Genomic DNA, 25,150 nt, shown 5'->3' on the forward strand with positions numbered 1-25,150 from the left:
GTTAGATATTCACAAGATGTATTAAATATCATGTTTTAACTACAATGGAGTGATGAGGTCCAGCGGTATGTCCGAGATGGCCTAGCCGAAGTAAAGCTGCTCTGGCGGGGGAGCTGACGACGAAGCTCCCGCTGGCAGGCTGGGAGTCAGAGTCCGCATAAGTTGAGCCACATCGTTAAAGAAGCGCTATCTTTGTGAATAAACTGCCGATTCGAGTTTAAAACAACTACATTCTCGCCTGAAAAACTCGTAGAACTTTATTTTGTGACACAGTAAAGGAATATTTTTAAAACTGTGCGGGTTTCCTCCTCCGCCATTAGCGCTAGCTGGTTACGCTGCAATGCATTTTGGGATACCTGAGCTTCACAAAATGCACAAGTCACCTCTCGAAGCATCTTTTGTGAAAACCGCAGAGCAAGTACACATCCAGGAATTTCATCTGTACTTGGCAAGATGTGAACTTTGAATTGGAACAGTACTTTGGCGACGGTTGATGGCGTTTCACGAGGACACAAGAACGCAAGTACAGACAAGAACGCATATTGAGAAACAGCCCATAACACAGGATTTGTTTTCAATTTTAATAAAAAAAATTGAAACAACTTACTTTTTTTGAGTACTCAACTCAAATTTGAGGTTTTTGCTATGTAAAAATGCCTCTGAAGAGGTAAAGATTTGGCTAACATAACAAGTTTGTTGTCTGACTTCATTTTGTTAGATGTTGTCGTAATTTGAATATATTAATGCAAGCTGTTGCGTCAATTTTAATTATTTATTTTTTTGTATAACAATATTTTTTAGAGTGCACTAAATAAAATTGCTTATTTCTCTGGATTTGAACATTCTTCTAAACATTTGGAATAATGCAAGTCAGCTAAATATTTAACAGTGTTCTGGTGATTAGTGGATATGTTCATTTTAAAAATCATACTTATTGTGCCTTTAAAACACACACACACACACACACACACACACACACACACAGGCTCTGTAAATGACACACGGACATCCCGTCTGATTTTGAGTATTAATCCTCCTTTAGTTAGCCGGTCAGTCGTGTGCTGCAAAAGGGCGGAGCTCCTGATTTACACCCAGCATTGTGTGAACGACCAGAGGGAAGACTGCGTGTGAGTCTGCAGGAAAAACAGTGCTGGAGAGCAAAAAAAAACAGTGCTGTAGAGCTGCTGACAGGCTGATCCTGAGAGCCTGCTGGGTTTTCCAGTGAGAAATGCAAAACTCAGAACACCTCAAAGTGTGTCTTTACCCTGACGAGCACCCGTCAAGCAAACCTACTATAAATAGACGACATCTAACATTAAAATGATCCACATATATTATTATCTAGCAGCACTTTGTTTTCTCTGCTCCAGTGCACACATATCGTGTACTACTCTCTGTCTTACATTCCCGTTTGTTTGCTACAGTAATCGAGCTCGGTGCCTGTCTCTCTGGATCTGACTCAGCATCTCTGCATCCCGCTATTGGCACTCGGCCTGGGTTGAAACATCAACCGGCGCACTGTCTAAGCACCCAAAAGCATGACTGTGCAATTTTATAACCGGCAAAAAGCAACTTTGTTAGGCCTTACAATTACATTGGAGCGTCTAATGTTCCACTGCGGCAGGCGATTCCCTATCACGCAATCTGAGAGCACAGTTACTAGAGATGATGCAAAAACAATAATACACAAGGACTGAATACAATTTATAATTACGTGTAATTTTGAAGCAGCATAACCACAGCAAAGCATTCAATTCATTTAAATGTGATTTTAATACAACAACAAAAATGCAGTGTCAAAATTAAAGTGAAACATTCCCAGCAGGCACAGGACGTCAACTTGACATCAGATTATTGTGGGATGTTGCATTGTGTGTGAAAAGAAAAATCGGTCGGACATTAGAACCCAATGTTAGGCTGAAGTCAATGTCCAACATCGGACATATGTTGCATTTTGGTCACTTTCCAACGCAACCTAAAAACAACCAAATATTAACATCTAATGATGTTACAGCTTGACGTTGAGTGAACGTTATCAATATGACGTCTATCAGAACTTGGATTTCGGTTGCCATACCTGATGAATAAATGTAAGTATTTGATGTCGATAAAATGTTGGATTAGGATGTTGGCTTGCACAAGACTTTTGTCACTTTCCAACGCAACCTAAAAACAACCAAATATCAACGTCTAATGATGTTACAGCTTGACATTACCACTATGACGTCTATCAGACATTGGATTTTAGTTGCCATACCTGACGAATAAATGTCCAGTATTTGACGTCAATATGACAATGGTTTAAGATGTTGGCTCGACATTGGATTTTGGTCACTTTCCAACGCAATCTAAAAACAACTAAATATCAATATCTTATGATGTTACATCTTGACGTTGTGTAGATAATACCACTATGACGTCTATCAGACATTGGATTTTAGTTGCCATATCTGATGAATAAATGTCAGTATTTGACGTGAAATATGACGTTGGTTTAAGATGTTGGCTGGACGTTGGACTTCGGTCACTTTCCAACGCAACCTAAAACAACCAAATATCAACGTCTAATGATAATACAGCTTGACGTTGAGTGAACGTTTTCAATATGACATCTATCAGACATTGGATTTTGGTTGCCATACCTGACGAATAAATGTAATATTTGACGTCAATATAACGTTTGATTAAGATGCTGGCTCGACGTTAGACTTTTGACACTTTTCAACACAACCTAAAAACAACCAAATATCAACGTCTAATGATGTTACAGCTTGACATTGAGTGGACATAACCACTATGACGTCTATCAGACATTGGATTTTAGTTGCCATGCCTGACGAATAAATGTCCAGTATTTGACGTCAATATGACAATGGTTTAAGATGTTGGCTCGACATTGGACTTTGGTCACTTTCCAACACAACTTAAAATCAAACAAATATCAATGTCTAATGATGTTATAGCTTGACGTTGAGTGAACGTTTTCAATATGACGTCTATCAGACATTGGATTTTGGTTGCCATACCTGACGAATAAATGTCAGTATTTCACGTCAAAATGACATTGGTTTAAGATGTTGGCTCGACATTGGATTTTGGTCACTTTCCAACGCAACCTAAAAACAACCAAATATCAACGTCTAATGATATTACAGCTTCACATTGAGTGGATGTTACCACTATGACTTCTATTAGATGTTATATTTTGGTTACCATACCTGACAATTAAATGTCCAGAATTTGACGTCAATATGATGTTGGTTTAAGATGTTGGCCCGATGTTGGACTTTGGTCACTTTCCAATGCAACCTAAAAACAATCAAATATCAACGTCTAATGATGTCACAGCTTGACTTTGTGTAGACGTTACCACTATGATGTCAATCAGACATTGGATTTTGGTTGCCATACCTGACGAATAAATGTCAGTATTTGATGTCAATATGACGTTGGTTTAAGATGTTGGCTCGACAATGGATTTTGGTCACTTTCCAACATAACAAAATATCAACATCATTTCACGTCATTATTGGATGTCAAAATAAAATTGTCCTTAGACTCTGATGACCTAAATCTAACCTAATATTACCATATTATGTGTGGTGCCTGCTGGGTTTATCGAAGGGGAGGATATTTTTAAAATACACTTATTCGACATGTCCTTATTAAAGTAATGCAAATAAGGATCATTCATTCATTCATTTTCCTTTAGCTTAGCCTAAAGTACATTTTGAGGAGTAAAAACGGCCCGTGAATTTTAAAGCTTCTTTCTGGACATTCAATGCCAATAAATCACCTTTATTTTTAAGTGATAAATTCCGTTTTTTAATATGTCATCAAATGATTACAACATTGGCTCATTCTGAAAAATTACCCCTATATACATTTCTGGAGATCGAGAATTATGTAGCCAGAAGTACGTATGGCTGCATTTAGTCTTTAAAACAGACATTACAGGGCGGTATGATGCTGTTACTTCCAGCGCTTACCAGCTGACCGCTTACCTCCGTACGGACGGCTTTCCCGCTGTTACCAGTTTGTCCAGTTGCTCGACATATAAGCCTGAGGACTTGAGACACAGAAAGGAGCTGACCATGACGACGGGGATCGAGTCCGTTGAAGAACGATTCTAGAAAGCAGTTAAGACAAAACAGAAGCCAAAAAATAAGTAAATATCAGAAATAACAAAATATAAAACAACAGAAATAACAAAAATCAGATGAGGGCTTTTCTTTTTCTGGATTGCTTTATAAAACACTGTCAGCTGGGTTTAGGAAAGTGGGTGGGCAGGTCAATTTGTGCTTTTAAAACACTATTGGTTGGGTTTAGGGAAAAAGGAGGGTGGGGGTATCAGTCAGTTGGTCAGTCAGTAGATCAGTCAGTTGACAGCGGCTTCTAGTGGATCTACATGAGAATAGCAGGTGTGAATGCCACTCGCGAGAGATATTCGAGATCTCAAAAAGCGTACACAGCGACCTCTGGTGTATTCGCAAAAATAAAAACTGCAAAAAAAGTAGCTTTTGGGATGTATTTTGCGCTCTCCAGAAATGCATATAGGGATACGTAATCAAAATGAGCCTGAGTTGAATGCACTGAATAGATCTACCACTAGTTTGGCCATCTGTAATTTAATTGAACAAATGATTGTCAACACTTCTACTTAATGTTAACAGACCTGTCATGATAAGGATTTTTTGTTGTTATATATTGTCACAGAAATTGTTGTGATAAGTGATATTATTGTAATTTTGAGATCAATTTATGTCACTGATTATATATAATGACTATATAACAGGATAATAATACAAATACCCATACACACATTAAAATACTTATCATTCTTAAAGTTATTTAGATTCAATAATTTGATGTTAAAGGGTAAATTTCCTATTATAAATAGTATTAAAAGTCCTATTAGGTAAATGCCCAATTATAAACTTTGACACCAGTGAGGTAGAATGTAAATGTCATTGTAAAATGGCTTCAGCGTTACTTGTGAATTTGTAAAATATATATTGCAACAACAAAAATGATTGAGGTCATTTCCAAGTATTGTACGATAAGTCAATATAGTGATTATTGTGACAGACCTAAATGTACAGTCGGTTTTTTTTTTGGTATTGTTTTGATGTCTCATTGAATATCCTCAAATCTAGATTTAAGCGTCACTTTCCTCTCCTGATGGTCAGATTTATTTTTTCTATTGATTATCTATGATTTGTATTGATCTAGCCTTTCTGAAAAAGCTTCTCGTAACCTCTAACATGCACAGTAGCTCATTTCCCATAATGCATCCCTCATGATGGCTAATATATGGTTAAATATTTAAAATGAGTTTCTGAGGTATTATTAAACACCAGCTTTACTTTCATAATCATATTACTATAACATCTTAAGAGATCTGCACCCAGCTGACCTTCTTTTGAGATACATTTGCATTAGTATTCAAGATACATTTAAAAGTCCTTTGGGTGCATCCTTATGGAGAATTAATTATTATTTTAAGACTTTTATTATGCCTCAAACCAAAATGGCTCCCGTGTGATCTGTAAAATTAATTAGAAAACTTCTTATAACCTTGGTACTTTGCTGCATTATTGAACCTTCCTGACAACAGTGGCCAGATCCTCACTGCATCAGCTGAAGCTGACAGCCGATTGGCTGCTTCATCTTGGCATGTGCACAAATACAATATTGTCCACTTCTAGAAAAGCTAAACATTGTCTTCCTTCCCATATAAAGTGATCAGTTGCATATAGTGGAGATAATTTAATTTTCATATTTGTATATACACTGTTATAATCTAGCAATGATATCTGTGTCCAGCTTTTCTATAACTCATTTGATCATAAGCCATTTTATTCAATCAAATATAAAATCATAGCACTCATAGAAAGATTTGCTGCTGCTGTGATCAAATATCTTAAGACAAATAAAGTTGGTTGGTATCACTTTATTTTGATGGTCCCTTTAACATTAAATTTAAATTACACTGCATCTACATGCTAACTAATTGTCATTAGAATATACGTAGACTGTTAGGCTGGGTTTAGGGTTTGGGTTAGTGTACTTGTAAAGTTTTTTATAGTCATTTAAAGGAGCAACATGAGTAGATATTAGGCAGACAGTCTGTCTAGTAGTCAGTCTAGTAATTACCATGCAACTTAAAATCAAGAAAAAGTGCAGCAGGGACCATCAAAATAAAGTCGTACTACACTGAAAAAAAATTGTTCAAAGATGATTCCTTGGATTGACTCAATTTTTTTTTACATTAACTGTTTGTAAACAATTTATTTGTGTTGAATTTAAACAAACAAATTTAGTTGAACAATATTAAACTTAATTTGTTTGTTTAAATTCAACACAAATAAATTGTTTGCAACAGTTCTGCATGCAACACTTTTTTCAGTGATAGCTGCAGTTGAGGATGGGTAGATGGTAGTGTTCATGTGTCCTACATGCTTTAAAAATGTGTCTTTGCACTGTAAAATCCAAAAGGATAAGCCATTTGAGGAAACTGATTGAAATAAACCATTTAAATTCAAAAACGAATCCTAATGAGTTCTGTGAACTTAATCCATATGAGTATATGAAGCAATTTAAGCACAGTAAAACCCAATAAATGAAGAGAACTCAAATCAACTGAGTACTGTAAACCCCAATAAGTTAAGGCAACTCAAACCATTTGAGGAAACCAATGGCTACAAACCATTTGAAAATCTGATCTATATGAGTATTGAGAACTTACACAGAGTTCAAAACTCTTTTCAAATGAGTAGAATTAACCTTCAGTATATTTTAGTTAACTACACTCGTTTCAGTTGATAAAGTTGACTGTTGGGTTTTACAGTGTGGTTGAGTTTTAATCATACAATATTTATTCTGATGCTTTTGAATCTTGCACCTAACAAAAATCCTTATTTACAGCTAAAGAAAATTAAAATACTGAACTAATAAAAACATACAGTTGAAGTCAAATAATATTAGCCCCCCTGAATTATTAGTCCCCTGTTTATTTTTTCCCCAATTTCTGTTCAACAGAGAACAGATTTTTTCTTAACTTAATAGTTTTAAGAACTCATCTCTAATAACCGGTTTATTTTATCTTTGCCATGATGACAGTAAATAATATTTGACTAGATATTTTTCAAGACACTTCTATACAGCTTAAAGTGACTTTTAAAAACTTAACTAGGTTAATTAGGTTAAATAGGCAGGTTAGGGTAATTAGGCAAGATATTGTATAAGGATGGTTTGTTCTGTAGACTATCAAAAAAATAATTAGCTTAAAGGGGCTATTAATTTTGTCCCTAAAATGGCTTTTAAAAAAAATAAAAACTGCTTTCATTCTAGCCAAAATAAAACAAACAAGACTTTCTTCAAAAGAAAACTGTGAAAATGTCCTTGCTCTGTTCAACATCGTTTGGGAAATATATTAAAAAAAAAGGAGAGAAAAAAAATCAAAGGGGAGGCTAATAATTCTGACTTCAACTGTATAAATTATTAATAAAAATGAACATAAACTAGCAAATTTCTCTCTAAAAACTAAATAAAACTCACTGAATTGGAAAACAAAAAGTCAAAACGAAATAAGAACTAAAACTGCGCTCAATAATTGATTAAATAAACACTCACTCACTTTCATTTAGATTATTCCCAGCTTTATCCGGGGTCACCACAGTGGAATAAACCATCAATTACTCTGGCATAGGGTCTAAACAGCGGATGCCCTTATAGCCGCAACCCAGAACTGAGAGGACAACCATCAGTGCTGAGAAACACTCACACACTCTCACAAACATACACTGCATCCAATTTAGTTTATTCAATTCACCTATAGCGCATGTCATTGCACTATGAGGGGAAACTACAGGACACCGGATATCTGGGGGCCCCAAATAAATATCTAGAAGTATAAACTATACCTTCCCAGTGATGGGTTGCAGAAGGAAGGGCATCCGCTGCGTAAAACATATGCTGGCTAAGTTGGCGGTTCATTCTGCTGTGGCGACCCCAGATTAATAAAGGGACTAAGCCAAAAAGAAAATGAATGAATGAATAAATTATACCTCTAAACTATATATAACATCGTTTTCTACCATATTTTGTATGGTGAGAGTTAAATAAATACAATTTTAACATGATTAAATATTATTTAATAAGCAATCAAAAATAATAATATTATAATAATGTAATGTTATGTAATAATAATAATAATAATACAAAATAAAATATCCATCATGGAGCAGTACAGCAGTCAAATTTACAACAACAAAAAAAATCATTATTTTTAGTTGTAAATTTATTTTAAGAAAACTAATCATTTAAAATGTAGATTAGTTTAAAAGAAGATTTAGTGATATATAAAACAGCAATATAAATAGAATATAAATAAAAATAGAAAGGGTGCATTTCAGGAATTGGCCCATATGGCTGGAATTGCTCAGGGCCCCAAAACTACTAAATCTGCCCCTGCACTTAAATCCCCAGCATGGACCGTGCCACACTTTAAGCTAGACTTGATTGCAGGGATGAAAGGGGATGAAGAGAAATGGAAGAGTGAACAGGTAGGTAGGTTGATCGGACGTCTTATTATGATGCCCAAATACTCAGAGTTGGGGTATTGTCTCTGTAATATTGTGGTAGAGTGATTACCCACTGATTCAAGGAGGGAAGAAAGGGTTATCATGATTGTTAATGGGAAGCAAGGAACCTGGGGGAGGGAGGGTGGGTTCAAGAGAATGAGAAAAACAATCGTGCTGGTCTGCCTTAAATAAGTTTTAGGGAGGAGGTGATTGGTTAAGGAGGCAAAGTGAGGTGTGGTCCCACTGCCAACCCTTTGTTAACAAGTTAACTTAAGTTTTTTACAAATTTAAGTGGATTGAACATAAAACAATTAAGTTGTAGCAAAAAAACAGGAATTGTGTTGTTTCAGTTTAAATAAGTAACTTGAACAAACAGTAAACATCTGAATTATAATATTTTGCATGTTGTGTACATTATGAAAACAGATCAATTTACTTTTATATACATTTAAAAAGCTTTCCAAATTGATTAATTGAAATAGCTCGATGTATATGTTGTTTAGTGTGTAAGAAATATGTTCGATTTGTCAATTACCTTCACCTCATCATAAAAAATCTATACTCATTTGCATTTTAAGTGCAATAAGTCTGACTTTGCATAAGTTTGTGTGGTTAAAATTAGTTTATTAAGAAAGAATGTTGCAATTGCAAGGAATTTTATCAAAGGACAAGGCAATTATGCCATAAACAGGGGCGGATTTAAACAATAAGCGAGGTAAGCAGCCACATAGGACCCCGGGGAATAGGGGGCCCCGAACAATGCCAAGAAGCCTATATTAATCATATAGCTTTTTCTTTGTAGATATTTGCCATCACATGTTGTTAATCTGTCTATAACCATTAAGATTTCAATGTTATTACTTATTTTAAAAACCTGGGACACAATGAATAGTGGAACTTTACTTTTATCTTTTTCATTTTACATTAAGAATATAAAGGTTCCACTTGAAATATATTTAGAAACATGCTGTTTATTTACAAAAGACAAAAAAAAATTATATATATATATATATATATATATATATATATATATATATATATATATATATATATATATATATATATATATATATATATATATAGACAATGAGAGTTTGTTGAGTTTCAATGCTGGGGCCCCATACATGGAATTGCTTAGGACCCCCAAATCACTAAGTCCACCCCTGACCATAAATTACAACATGTCTTTGCTGAACTGCGTTGCTTAATAATAGACAGACAACACAATAGTTTTGCAACAAAGGTTTATAATGCATTTTAAAATACAGTAAGTAAAATAAAATGTTTTAAATAGCAAACATATGTCAAAAAACACCCCTTTTAATTAAATAAGTAAAGTTTTGGTGTGCAGGAGACATTTTCATCAAAAACATTTGCATAATGTTACTCCAAACTTTGTTTACTGAGAGCTTCAATCATGCAGATGAAGAGCGCAACTATACTGTCCTGCTGCAATGCATTAGGGTCTGCAGAAAATGCAGCAAGTGCACTAAACAACATGCAATGCAGAAAGTCACAGCTTGTTAACTTCACCTTTTATACAATTTTAAAAGACTTCGACCATCGCGGGGCATTGAGGTGAATTGCTGAACACCCCAACGACCCCGTGCTTCTCCTCCGTCTTCATCGATTTTCCGAGGGGAGGGTGGTGCTCGTGCCTCGTTGACAAAGTAAGAGCGCGTATAAATACAACGGGACAGAACGCAACTATGCCCTCACCACACCACCAATTCACAAGCACCATTCACCATGGACATGATGAGCTCCTCCCGCCGAAGGGCTCTGGAGACACGGAGTATACGCCCGCCGACATCCACCGTGCGCTCGTGGGCTAAAAGCAGCCCTCTGTCGTTCAAAAGAACCACGAATGTGTCTTCCTCCAGAGCCGCGTACAGCCCCGCCGTGCTCGCGTCTCCTGACGGGTTCGAGCTGAGCGCGGCACTCAATGGAGATCCGGTGCGCAATAACGAGAAGGAGCAGCTCCAGGGGCTCAACGACCGCTTCGCCAGCTACATCGACAAGGTTCGCTTCCTCGAGGAGCAAAACAAGCAGCTTGAGGCGGAGATTCAAGCGCTAAAGCAGCAGAAACTGTCGCAGTCTCTGCAGACCGATGCGTACGACCGCGAGCTCCAAGACCTGCGCTGCGCCCTGGAGCAGCTCCACAAGGAGAAGGCGCAGATCCTGCTGGACACCGACCATATGGACGAGGATCTCCAGCGGATCCGAGAGCGCTACGAAGATGAATCCCGGCTCAGAGAGCACATGGATGCTGCGATCCGAGGCATGAAGAAAGACAAAGACGACTCGGTTCTCATGAAGATGGACCTGGAGAGGAAAGTTCAGGCGCTCGTGGACGAAATGGACTTCTTGCGGCAGAACCACGAGGAGGAGATCAGCGAGCTTCTAGCTCAGCTTCAAGCCGCGCAGGTGCCGGTGGTGGAGATGAGGGACCTCCAGAAGACCGACATCACCTCTGCGCTCCGGGATATCCGCGCGCAGCTGGACGGGCTGTCCTCCAAGAACCTCCAGCAGGCTGAAGAAGTGTTCAAGTGCCGCTACGCCATGCTGACGGACGCCGCGGAACAGAACAAGGATGCTATAAAGTCCATACGGGACGAGATCGGGGACTACCGCCGTCAGATCCAAGGCAAGAGCGTCGAACTGGAGGCTCTTCGAGGCACCAAAGATTCACTGGAGAGGCAGCTGCATGACATCGAGGACCGCCATAACACCGACGTGTCCAGTTATCAGGTCAGTTCCTCAACCAATACTTTAATAAGAATTGAAACATGGAAATATTAAACTAATCCGGTCACGCAAATGCTGTTTAACTCTCTATAATATAACTTTATGTTATGGCATGATTTATATTATATTAAATCTGACAGAAAGAAACTAACAAAATAAACTCAAACAAGAAATCTCGCTGCACCACCGTGATGTAATACACAATATTTACGCGCCGAGTACATGTGAAATGATGACGTTTGAAAGTATTGATGCGGTTTTCTTGATTTGGAAAATGATCTTATTATTAAGGTTTATTCATTTGTTGATCTAATGTCCTTGATGAAAGCAAAAGCACATGGCATTGTTGCAAAACAGACTGCGTCACTGATACCTAAAAATGCTGCCTACGAGGTTTTGAAACGTAGCCATTATTTCACAGGTGGTTTGCGCAATGCGTGCGTAATTATGCGCAACGTGCAGTGCGCATCCTTACTTTTTACGACTGCTGCAGATTTCAGTTCAGAAATCTGTTGAATTATTTTAAAGCAGATCTGCTCAAGATCGTCATAGTGTGTTGCTGCACTTAATGAAAACATTTACTCAAAGAAAGTCTGTCAATGTTACAAATGCCAAAGAAATGTACTTCATCTGCTTTAACAGGAAATGATTCACCAATTGGAAAACGATCTAAAAGGAACGAAATGGGAAATGGCTCGTCATCTCCGGGAATATCAGGATCTGCTCAACGTCAAGATGGCACTGGATGCAGAAATAGCCGCTTACAGGTAGAGTTGTCCACAATATTCTACTTATTTGCATCTCATGCATTTGATTTCTGACAAAACATCTCTATTTAATTTAGGAAACTGCTGGAAGGTGAGGAGACTCGCTTCTGCGCCGCCGTAACCGCATTTGCCTACAGCCAGCCAAAAACCTCAAAGGTCAAGCATAAAATAGTGGAGGAGATCATCGAGGAGACCAAAGGAGAAAGCGACATCGATGATGATCTGGCAGAGGTGGCAAAAGAGGTGGCAGAAGAGGCGGAAGAGGAAGAGAAGGAGGAAGAGGAGGAGACTGTTGCTGCCAGTCAGGCCAAAGTGAGTTCAGCCGCTCCCGAAGGAGAAGAAGAGGAAGAAGAAGAAGGAGGAGATGAGGAAGAAGAAGCAGAAGAAGGAGAAGCTGCTGCTGAGGAGGAAGAAGAGGAAGACGAGGAAGGAGAGGAGGAAGAGGAGCCACAAGTGGAAGTGATCGAAGAGACCGAGCTGTGCGGTGAGAAATCTCCAACATCAGAGAAAGAGGGCAGCGAAAAAGAAGAAGAGGAAGATGAAGGTAAAGGAGAGGAGAAGGAAGATGAGGATGAGAAAGAAGACACCAAATCTGAAGGAGAAGGAGAGAAGAAAGAGGAATCAGGAGGAGAAGAAGAGAAGAAAGAAGAATCAGGAGGAGAAGAAGAGAAGAAAGAGGAATCAGGAGGAGAAGAAGAGAAGAAAGAGGAATCAGGAGGAGAAGAAGAGAAGAAAGAGGAATCAGCTGGAGAAGAAGCTAAGGCTGATTCAGAGAAGGACGACAAGAAAAGCGACACAGAAGAAGATGAAAAGAAATCACCTGTAAGTGAGGAGAAAGCTGAAAGTCCAGCGGAGGAAAAGAAGCAGGACGAAAAGCAAGTCGACAAGGTAGTCGTAGCCAACAATAAAGAAGAAGCCAGTCCAAAAGAAGAAGTCCAAACCAGAACGGTGGAAACCATCACCAACGGAGACAAAGAAACCAAAGCAGAACCAGAGAAGGAGGAGAAGAAGCCTGAAGAAAAGCCTCAGGAGAAAAAGAAAGTGGCCAAAAAGGTGGAGAAAGTGGCTCCGCAGGTGAAGAAGGAGATCAAGGGAAAAGACTGACGCGAGTGACTCTGCCAGGGAATTAGTTATAATCAATTGTTAGGCATAATTCTATTTGATGCAAAATGTGAACAAACCCCCAACCCGAGCGGCGTTTGATGCAGCTAGCCAATATAATTGCATGCGTGTTGAATGACTGACTTGCATGTGTGGTTTTGGTGGTGACGTAGCCACGCTGAGCCGCTGCGTCTGAAACAGAATTAAAGCGCATTTGCATTAAAGTGCGAGTACATTAGGCTGCTAATGAAGGCGAGAGGTTTTACAGCGATGCCAGTTCATCGGCGGTTCTCTTGGCAATAATGGTGCTACTTCAATATCATCATTCGCAGGCACACTTTGAGCAGAAACTCCAGTTATATATGATGTCTTTCTAATATACTTCTTGCCTTAAGACGTAATGCACTGAATCAACGAGAAGAGTCGGGTTGTTAACACACAAACAGCTGTTAACAGAGATACTGTGAAAGCTACTGTAAAGTTGCTGCTCTTTGCAATATCACCTCAATCAATAAAAGCTCATCAAGTCCTTACAAAGCTACTCGTGTCTTTGTATTTATGCTACTCTACAGCAGGGGTTCCCAAAGTTCAGCCCACGACCCCCAAAATAACAATGTCAGTGACTCACGAGGTGGTTATAAATGTACAAACTTTGCACACACAACTAAAGGCCATTCATTCATTTCAAAACACTGCTAGTTTAGAAAAATCACATTAAAAACCCTTATATTTTAAGATGTTGTTTATTGCTGCTCAGTAACCAAATAATATGAAACAAAATAATAATAAAAAACAAACAATCGTCCATTTCTCTTTGGACTTAAAAATAAGTGAAAAAAGTTTTGGCATTTAAACGCAAGTAATAATTTTACACTGAAAATAAATGTCAATAAATAAAATTTAAATAAATAAATTTAAAATGAACAAAAAAGAATTAATTTTAAATAAAAAAAATAAAACTAATTATAATAAATAAATAAATAAAAAGTTATTAAATTAATATAAAATTAATCAATTCAAATAAATAAATTATATGTAAATAATTAAAAATAAATGAAATTATATAAATAAAAAATTGCAAATGAATAAATTTAAAATAAATTAATAAATAAATTAAAAATATATTTGTATTTATGCTATTCGACACCAGGGGTTCCCAAAGTTCAGCCCACGACCCCCAAAATAACAATGTCATTAACTCACGAGGTGGTTATAAATGTACAAACTTTGCACACACAACTAAAGGCCAATATAAACATGAGCATATTGACAACACAAACATGCAACAGTCTTATAACCATATTTGTTTATAGTCATTTATTAATATAACTTAATATTAATCTCAAATATCATATTTGAATGTATTAGAGTGCCATAATGCAGTGTTTCTCAACCACGTCCCTGGAGGACCACCAACTCCATACATTGTCAATGTCTCCTTAACCAAATACATCTGATTCAGATCATCAGCTCATTAGCAGAGACTGATATACCTATAATGGGTGTGAGAGCCAAAGGTGACATGCAGTGTTGGTGGTCCTTCAGGAACGTGGTTGAGAAACACTGCCATTAAAGCTGTCAGACCCCCTACCTTCAAATTAATCTGCTGCAGCTGACACTATTGCTGTATGTAGGGATGCAATGATTATAGATATTGGTTGAGCGATTATAGTCTGAAGAATATTCACAGTTATTACGATTATTATGTATTCATTCATTTCAAAACACTGCTAGTTTAGAAAAATCACATTAAAAACCCTTATATTTTAAGATGTTGTTTATTGCTGCTCAGTAACCAAATAATATGAAACAAAATAATAATGAAAAACAAACAATCGCCCATTTCTCTTTGGACTTAAAAATAAGTGAAAAAAGTTTTGGCATTTAAACGCAAGTAATAATTTTACACTGAAAATAAATGTCAATAAATAAAATTTGAATAAATAAATTTAAAATGAACAAAAAATAATTAATTTTAAATAAATAAATAAAAATAATTATAATAAATAAATAAATAAAAAAGTTTATAAATTAATATAAAAATTAATTAATTAAAATAAATTAATTAAATGTAAATAATTAAAAATAAATGAAATTATATAAATAAAAAATTGTTAATGAATTAATTTAAAATAAATTAATTAATTAATTAAAAATATATTCGTATTTATGCTACTCTACAGCAGGGGTTCCCAAAGTTCAGCCCACGACCCCCAAAATAACAATGTCAGTGACTCACGAGGTGGTTATAAATGTACAAACTTTGCACACACAACTAAAGGCCAATATAAACATGAGCATAATGACAACACAAACATGCAACAGTCTTATAACCATATTTGTTTATAGTCATTTATTAATATAACTTAATATTAATCTCAAATATCATATTTGAATGTATTAGAGTGCCATAATGCAGTGTTTCTCAACCACGTCCCTGGAGGACCACCAACTCCATACATTGTCAATGTCTCCTTAACCAAATACATCTGATTCAGATCATCAGCTCATTAGCAGAGACTGATATACCTGTAATGGGTGTGAGAGCCAAAGGTGACATGCAGTGTTGGTGGTCCTTCAGGAACGTGGTTGAGAAACACTGCCATTAAAGCTGTCAGACCCCCTACCTTCAAATTAATCTGCTGCAGCTGACACTATTGCTGTATGTAGGGATGCAATGATTATAGATTTTGGTTGTGCGATTATAGTCTGAGGAATAATCACAGTTGTTACGATTATTATGTATTCCTTCATTTCAAAACACTGCTAGTTTAGAAAAATCACATTAAAAACCCTTATATTTTAAGATGTTGTTTATTGCTGCTCAGTAACCAAATAATATGAAACAAAATAATAATAAAAAACAAACAATCGCCCATTTCTCTTTGGACTTAAAAATAAGTGAAAAAAGTTTTGACATTTAAACGCAAGTAATATTTTCACACTGAAAATAAATGTCAATAAATAAAATTTAAATAAATAAATTTAAAATGAACAAAAAATTATTAATTTTAAATAAATAAAATAAAACTAATTATAATAAATAAATAAATAAAAAGTTAATAAATTAATATAAAAATTAATCAGTAAAAAAATATAAATAAATGTAAATAATTAAAAATAAATGAAATTATATAAATAAAAAATTGTAAATGAATTAATTTAAAATAAATTAATAAATAAATTTAAAATATATTTGTATTTATGCTACTCAACAGCAGGGGTTCCCAAAGTTCAGCCCACGACCCCCAAAATAACAATGTCATTAACTCACGAGGTGGTTATAAATGTACAAACTTTGCACAAACAACTAAAGGCCAATATAAACATGAGCATAATGACAACACAAACATGCAACAGTCTTATAACCATATTTGTTTATAGTCATTTATTAATATAACTTAATATTAATCTCAAATATCATATTTTAATGTATTAGAGTGCCATTATGCAGTGTTTCTCAACCACGTTCCTGGAGGACCACCAACTCCATACATTGTCAATGTCTCCTTAACCAAATACATCTGATTCAGATCATCAGCTCATTAGCAGAGACTGATATACCTGTAATGGGTGTGACAGACAAAGGAGACATCTAAAACATGCAGGGTTGGGGGTCCTTTAGGATTGTGGTGGACAAACACTGTCATCAAAGTTGTCAGAAAGTTTAACCTGGCCCCTTAAAATCAACCTGCTGGAGCTGACAATAATTGTAGTGTGATCTAAACACCCCAGGGGTCACAATCCAACAGAACAAAATAAAAAATTGAAAGGCTGATATATCACACACACACACACACACACACACACACACACACACACACACACACACACACACACACACACACACACACACACATACATACATACATATATATATATATATATATATATATATATATATATATATATACGACAGGTTGCAAAAAAGGCCGGTTGCAATAGCAAACATGTCATGTTGTGCTGTAGGATGCCAAAATCAAAAGTCCAAAAATAGAAAACTTAAATTTTACCGTACACCACACTGCTTTTAATGCCAACCACATATGTCTTGGCTAACAGCCATCAGAAGAGCTGAATGGAGTGAGGACCTAATTAAAAATGCTGGACTCTGCAGTTCTCATGTTATATAAGGTAAGTTCACGCTATGCTAAATCATACACATTACTCATTTTTTATTGCAGCAATGATTTCAGCAAAAACAGTTAAATATGGTGAATTAAACAGCGGACACTAAATTCTTAGAATGAAATGGAAAAATGTAAGTTCACATACCCTGCCGTACAGATGCAGTTCACTGTCAGAATGAAGTTGTTTTGCTTGTTGATGATTACCCAGACCTTGTATAGCTCTGTCTTCTTTGCTTGTCCTTGACAAAGCAGAACCTCGGTTTTTAGCACTACAAAGTTTGGAATCTGGTCCTCATGGAACATTATTTCTTGCACACGACCACACAGAACTCAATTGTTGACATCCAAAAACTTGTAGGCCTTTAACTTCTCTCTTGTAAAATCACTTGGAGTTTCAATGAGATTGTATATTTCAGGCTGGATGCTTGGCCATTTCATCTTATCCAATATCCATTGGAAGGGTGCTATCGCAGATGGACCTGTCAGACGAACGCCGCTCACTTTAATGTTAATTTAGCAGAATAGCTGTGCTTATAACTAGGTGACGAGCTGTTATAATACACTGAAAGCATTATGTAAATAAGATATAAAATATGTAATCAATATAACTTATTGATATCTTTAATAACAAACAACAAACTCTGTACCGCATCGGATGTCATTGCCTCGATGTAAATGCTAGCGCCCCCGTTTTTTTTTCTGCCACCTCGCTGCGCGCGCAATCTGAGTGTTTACAAAGTGGTAATTCACCTATAGCACATGTCTTTGGATTGTGGGGGAAACCAGAGCACCTGGAGGAAACCCACGTGAACACGGGAGAACTTGCAAACTCATCACAGAAATGCCAACCGGCCCAGCTGGGACTCGAACCACTGACCTTCCTGCTGTGAGGCAACAGTGCTAACCACTGAGCCACTATGTCACCCATCCAAAAACATTATTTAATAATAAACTGATACAAAAAAAGGTGTCATCCCTCCTCATAAGAAAGACCTTGACTTCACTTGGACGCCAAGACGAATAGTTTCTTTTTCCACGTGTGCAAATGAAGAGAATGACAATTAGACCGGAAAAGTGAAGCATGGCCAATCTCACAAGTGTTTCATCACGGCGTGGACATTAATCACATTCTTCCCCCAGACTAGACCACTCTGTCTAACAGATCTCCATTAGTGTGACTAGCCGTCACTGTGTGGCTCTCAATTAAGGTAATGGAGAACATGTGCAGCAGCTCTCCAGCCAAGCCCTCTGGCTCATCAGGTAACTGAATTTGTGCAAAGGGATGTCGCTGAAGAGGCAATAATTGGATTTGCATGCTAAAAAACACTAATTGTGCTATACAGATGACAAATCGATACAGATTTGTGGTGATCACTGGGTAAGGCTGATGAGGGAGGACCACATCTGGACAGGTTTATCCAAAACAGAAACAACAAACCTACATGTTACCCATCCGGATTTTAGGCACTGTGCAAATACAGGGTAAAAAAGTTGGTTTGATATTTGCACATTGGGACTTTCTCCTTAATATTATATTTTCAGAAAAGTGTTATTAGCAAATTCTAAATAGAAAAGTCATTTTAGCAGCCAAAGACTATAAAAAGGAGATCATTGCTCACAGCCATTAAAATATTGCCAATGTCAGGCCCATAGCCAGGGGGGCTTGGATGGTTCAGAGACTCACCCCACACTGATAAAAGGTCTATAACTTGTCTTATTTGTCTTATTTCAACTTCTATCCCATCATAGATTGTGAAAACCCAGCAAATAAGGCTTTTATTGAATGCAAACAATTATTTATTACGAGTCCAACATCCAGCTGTGCAAGAAAACATACAAAATTACAAAAGTGAAGTCATCTTTTACTACAAGTAGCCCAACTTTTATCCTGAATCTTTGACCTTAAGAAAAAATACAGATAAAAAGGTTTGAAGCACCAAAAGTGGCCCATATTAACATTTTCTTATACTTATTAGGCTATTTTTGTTATCCTTAAACTTTTAAAATGTTTTTTTTTTCAGAAAACACTACATTATAAATATTATTCATTCATTCATTTTCTTTTTGACTTACAGTAGTCCCTTTATTAATCTTGGGTCGCCACAGCAGAATGAACTGCTTATTTATCCAGCATACGTTTCAAGCAGCGGATGCCCTTCCAGCGCTCAACCCATCACTGGGAAACATCCATACACACTGATTCACACACATACACTATGGACAATTTAGTCAACCAAATTCACCTATACATGTCTTTGGACTTGTGAGGGAAACAGGTTGCACCCAGAGGAAACCCACGCCAACACGGAGAGAACATGCAAACTCCACACAGAAATGCCAACTGACCCAGCTGAGGCTCGAATCAGCAACTTTCTTGCTGTAAGGCGATTGCGCTACCCACTGTGCCACCCACTGCGCCACCATGACGCCCTATTAATATTGTTATGTTTTAATTTTTTATTATTCAAATGGCCAAATTCTGACTGAGGAAAGTTGAATGTGCTGGCCAGTTTATTTGCCCAATAAATGACAACAGGCTAGTTTTGTTTTGTTTTTCATTTAAAACTTCAACTCCTTTTTTAAAAGATGATGCAATAAATTTGTAATTAAAAATAAGTATTTTATTCATATTTCTTCATTCTATGTATTGAGCAAATGTTTTTGGTACCTCAAAAAGTAGATTTATGATGACTATCTGAAAAGCTAATCCAGCTAAAATAGTCCTTAGCATATCACTAAAATGCAGTATTTAAGACTCAAAATTCTATAGAAAATGAGGCGAATAACTGCAAAAAACGTGCACTTTTTGAGAAAAAAAAAGATCCACCCTTTTGTCAGGCATAGCTACACTGAATGTTGTTTTGGAGTCATACCAGCATGCTATGTTTCTGACCGAATGTTCAAAGTAGCGTGCTAAACAGTAGGGACAGCGTCACTCAAGGATTGTGTGATTATAAAACCAATACTGTGCAGTACTCACCTCATGTCTACGTGCATGGATGAGGAAATGAGCTGTGCTTTTTTTTTGTCCTGAGTCTGTCGTTCAAGTGCTGAATGGGCACAAAAAAAGTCACGTGAAATCACTCTAGTGAATCGCTTTAGCTGAGCTTTGAGGTTTCTTGCATAATATTGATTACAGCTGTCATGAATAAATAATCAATGCACAGCACTACACTGCTTCTTAATTCAAGATTTAGAGCATCTTAGTGAAAATGCAAAGCGTAAACCGTGCATTTTACTGTATGTACGGTATACGAAACATATATTGTGTACAGTATGTATTGTAAAGGATAACCTAATTAAATATTATGTTGAATGGGGATACCACATCTCACAATGCAGTACACGCGACCTTTTATTACCGGTTTTACAAACGAGGTTGAAGTCCAGTTAAAGAACTTTACCCTTTACTTTTTTCATACCTTTATGAGTTTCTTTCTTCTGTTGAACACAAAAAATAAAAAAAACAATGGAATTCAGAGGTTACATGTTTTCAGCTTCAAGATAGCTCCAACCACCTCCAGCTTGACTAGTTGGATCAGCTGTGTTTGATTAGGGTTTGAGCAAAACTGTGCAGAGCTGTGGCCCTCCGGTAATCAAGTTTGAGAACTACAGTAGGGGTGTTTAAACTCGGTCCTGGAGGGCCAGTGTCCTACTGAATTTAGCTCCAACTTGCTTTAACATACCTGCCAGGAAGTTTCTAGTACAAGGGAGCCCAAACTCCTGGAGGTCCAGTGTCCTGCAAAGATTAGTTCCAACCCCAATCAGACGCACCTGGGCCAGATAAAGCTCTTACTAGGCTTTCTAGAAAAATCTGTGCAGGTGTGTTGAGGCAAGTTGGAGCTAAAATCTGTAGGACACCAGCCCTCCAGAACCGAGTTTGGACACGGCAGTTCTAGTGTATCTGATAAGACAGGGGTGTCAAACTCAATTCCTGGAGGGCTGAAGCCCTGCACAGTTTAGTTCCAACCCTGCTCCAACACACTTACCTGTAGGTTTCAAACAAGCCTGAAGGACTCAATTAGTTTGATCAAGTGTGTTTAATTAGGGTTGGAACTAAACTGTGCAGACCTGCGGCCCTTTTGGAACTGAGTTTGACACCTGTGTGATAAGAGTTTGATTAGCTAGTTCAGATGTGTTTGATTGGGGTTGAAGCTAAACACTCCAGGACACCAGCCCTCCAGGACTGAGTTTGGACACCCCTGGCTTACAGCATGGTTAGCTTAGCATAGCATAGCTAACAGAAAAAAACATCAACAAAACAAAAGTTCAAGGAGGTTTGTCAAGTTTTTATTAGTAGGCAATGAACCTTTCTTTGAGGATTTGTTCTAAGGCATTTTGAATAAGCACACTTGTGTTATCATAGGCAGTTAATTGGTAGATAAATGCTGAAGGCATACTGACACAATGCTCAAATAATTATATAATTTGCATTTTAATAAATAAACACAATCAAACCAACACAATCCCTGCCAAGCGCAAACATAAGGCATGTATTCATGCATAGGCTACTCTGGCTCTGGGTGCTCCCTATGGATGCGTTTATTATTCTTGTTTTGTGTACATTATTGTTTGCTGTTTGAACAGAATCTGAAATCAAGCATTAGGGCACAGTGAAGTTGAAGTTGACAAGGTTTGAACACCTATAGCTAGCACCAGGGGGTTTGGTTCAGGATGTTTACTTCTCTTTTGGCTTGGCTTTCTCAGCTTTGCTATCTTTCTCCTCTCCTCCTTTCTTTTTTTCCTCTTCTTTTCCAGCATCATCCTTCTCAGCCTCATCTTCTTCACCTTCATCACCCTCTTCTCCTCCTTCCTCCTTTCCCTCTTCCTCTTCTCCTTCCTCTTCCTGTTCTCCTTCTTCCTCTCCTCCTTCTTCACCACCTTCCTCCCCTGTGAAAGAGTCAACAGAGAACAAATGTCACAAGTGGGTGTGTGCAAAATTGAATTGAAGCCTTATATATTAAGTATATGATCCTCACCCTCTTCTTTTTCCTCTTCTTCTTTTTCTTCTTCCTCTTCCTCCTCCTTCTCACCCTCTTCTTCTTCCTCCTCCTTCTCTTCTTCTCCCTCCTCTGCTTCCTCTTGCTGTTCCTCCTCCTCTTCCTCCTCCTCTTCTTTCTCAGGACTTGCCTCAGCCTCCTGCGCCTGGGTGGCTTCTATGATCTCATATGGTGAGGCAGAGTAACTCATCAGTCTGGTTCCCAATAGATAGGGGGCGCCAGAGGTCAGGCTTGCCTGAACTGAGAATACAGGACGACCAAAAGAAGGAGTGGCAGCAATGGAGGGAGAAAACACACTAGAGATTCCACCAATGCCGCCCACGTTAAAGCGGGTTTCTTCTCCTTCTAGAAGCTTCCTGTTGGAAGTAGAAAAAAAGTTTAATTCAGATTTGGAGGGGGGTTGTTTAATTTATGTAAAATCTCTATTAAATCAACCTATGTTTAGATTTTATAATGTTATTTATCGCCCTTCAATTGTAGTTGTGTGCATTACTAACCTGTAGGCAGCAATCTCAATATCCAAGGCCATTTTCACATTAAGAAGGTCCTGATATTCTTTAAGATAACGTGCCATTTCACTCTTCATTGTCCTTAGTTCATTCTCCAGGTCACCGATAGTATCCTGTCCAGACAAAAGTGTGTAGTAAATAGCCTTTATGTAGTAGGGCATGAAACTAGCAACATCAAGGTCAAGGGTTTGATTCCTAAGGAAAGCAAAAACTACTTAAATTTGTATTATAAATTTAATGGATTTATTTAAACAGAAACATTGGCCAAATACATAAATTTAAATTAAATGTGAATTCTGACCTGTAAGGCAGCGATCTCTGCACTCTGCTTCTCCTCGACTTCTTGAAGTTGCCTCTCCAGAGCTTGGTTCAGTCCCTGACATGCCTCAATCTCTAGATCTCGAGCTTTCAGAAGGCGACGGTACTCCCCAGCCTCATCTTTCGCCGTGCGGATGTTCTCCGTGTGTTTAGCCGTGTCTTCCGCCATTGTGCTCACCTTCCCGCGGAACCACTCCTCAGCGGCCTGGATGTTCTGCTGAGCCAGGCGCTCGTACTGACCTCTGATGTCTCGGAGAGCCACAGAGAGGTCCGGTTTTGCCACTTCCATCTCCACTGACACTTGGGCGGTGTACTGCACCTGAGCTTGAAGCTCTGCGATTTCACTTTCATGCAGCCTCTTGAGGAAGGCCAACTCATCCAGCAAGGTGTCAGCACGTTTTTCAAGCTCAGAGCGGGCCAATGCCGCCTCATCCACTCCCTTTCTGGCATCCATCATCCGGCCTTCAGCTTCCTCACGGGCAAGAACTTCTTCTTCATAGCGACTCTGCAAGGCCTTAAGTGCCTCTTCCAATCGGTCACGCCTTTCTTGAGCAGCTTGGCGCTCCCTGCGGGCCTCATCTACCGCCGCACGAAGTTCCCTTGCCTCTTGTTCATACAGACCCCGGAGTCGGGAAGGTTCACAGTGCCTCTGGCGCAGCAAGAGCAGCTCTGACTCCAGTGCACGATTTTGGAGCTCCAAGCCATGTACGCGCTCAATGAAGCTGACAAAGCGATCGTTGAGGTCTTGAAGCTGGGCTCGCTCCTGGGTCCGCACTTGTTTAAACTCTGAGCTCAGCTGAGTGGCCTGGCTCAGTTCCATATCTGCAGAGGCAGCAGAAAGATGCAGACCCGCACCAGAGGAGAGAACAGAAGCACGGGATGGGGATGAATAGGTCGAATAGACAGAACGAGAGCGACTGCTTCCTCCACCAAAGGGTGTCCCGCTACGCACCACAATCCGCCTGCGCTGCACAGACGGGAGATAAGGGTTGTAACTCATTGAGCTCATGATGAATGAAGAGAGAAGAGAACAGAGACGGTTTCCGCAGTGCTGCTGCTGCTGAAGAGAGAGAGATCTGCGAGGATGTACAGCACTGGCAAGGCTTTTTATAGCAGGCGGTGAGACTCTGACGCAGAGCTTTTTACTGACAGCGTGAATCGATTACCTTCAGTTCTGCTGGGATGGGTTCTCGGAGAGTAGAGGAGGAATTACAAAAATGGATTGGCATTGAAATGCAAGAGAGAGAGAGAGAGAGTGAGAGAGAAAGCGAGAGAGAGAGAGAGAGAGAGAGAGAGAGAGAGAGGGAGAGAGAAAGAGAGAGAGCACAACCAAAAGGCCAATGAGGACAAAGATTTCAAGAGCGTATGAGTACATAATTCATCATGTTTGGCTGTTACACTGCACAGTGCCAATAGAGGACAAACACAACAAAGAGCCAATACATTTTCCCCTTTTGTATAAGTTTCCAGAAAGTCTGTTTGGTTTAAAGAATGTTTCTAGTTATGAGATGAAAAGTTTGCATATCTGCAAACTCTTCATTGTTTGCTTGTGCAGTCTTTCAATTTTTCAGTGGTCTGTACATCTATTTCCAGCAGTACAGAGCATTAAAATCTCTCAGCCACTCATTCCTCTACACGGTATATCAACAAACTGGATATAAACACTAACAGAAGCACTAACACAAGTAAATGCTTCTCTCTAGTGGTGGTCAAAGGTATTGTAAAATTCCATTAGCGTCCCTCAGACAAAATGCAGAGTCATCATTGAGCAATCAGAAAACTACAGATCAAAGCAATAATAATCTGTATACACAGTGATGTCTATATTATAAAACATGCCTTCTTTAACAGCATTTTTTCCAGTTTATATTCTTTTGCCATTAAGAAATGTCAGATTGTTGCAGCCAGTCAATTTTCCTAGCACGAGCTGTAAAATATTTTATACAGAAATAACCTAATATTTACATAATTACATATGACATATTAAAAATG

At 38.1% G+C, this 25,150-nt stretch overlaps 2 protein-coding genes and 1 long non-coding RNA gene across 3 annotated transcripts in view; 1 reads left to right on the top strand and 2 right to left on the bottom strand.

The window, feature by feature from the left end:
* LOC137496290 (uncharacterized) overlaps window positions 1–20,391 on the bottom strand; it is a 38,970-nt gene extending 18,579 nt beyond the window's left edge. The window contains exons 1-2 of the long non-coding RNA XR_011016494.2: window positions 20,312–20,391; window positions 4,005–4,129 (exon numbers count right to left, since the gene is read on the bottom strand). This is a non-coding gene — a long non-coding RNA (uncharacterized lncRNA). The remainder of the gene's footprint in view (window positions 1–4,004; window positions 4,130–20,311) is intronic.
* nefmb (neurofilament medium chain b) lies at window positions 10,310–13,738 on the top strand. The gene is made up of 3 exons (NM_001123280.1): window positions 10,310–11,336; window positions 11,976–12,100; window positions 12,178–13,738. Exons 1-3 carry the CDS (start codon window positions 10,335–10,337, stop codon window positions 13,202–13,204), a joined length of 2,154 nt encoding a protein of 717 aa, NP_001116752.1. The 5' UTR covers window positions 10,310–10,334; the 3' UTR covers window positions 13,205–13,738.
* Window positions 20,392–21,599: 1,208 nt separating the features above from the next.
* neflb (neurofilament light chain b) lies at window positions 21,600–24,229 on the bottom strand. Its single transcript, NM_001039838.1, is given in 4 exon segments — window positions 21,600–22,221; window positions 22,311–22,687; window positions 22,829–22,953; window positions 23,142–24,229. Coding segments are annotated over 4 exon segments (1,740 nt in total). The 5' UTR covers window positions 24,168–24,229; the 3' UTR covers window positions 21,600–22,009.
* Window positions 24,230–25,150: the final 921 nt, after the last annotated feature.

Source organism: Danio rerio, chromosome 8 (genome assembly GCF_049306965.1).
Source record: "Danio rerio strain Tuebingen ecotype United States chromosome 8, GRCz12tu, whole genome shotgun sequence".
NCBI classification, from domain to species: Eukaryota; Metazoa; Chordata; class Actinopteri; order Cypriniformes; family Danionidae; genus Danio; species Danio rerio.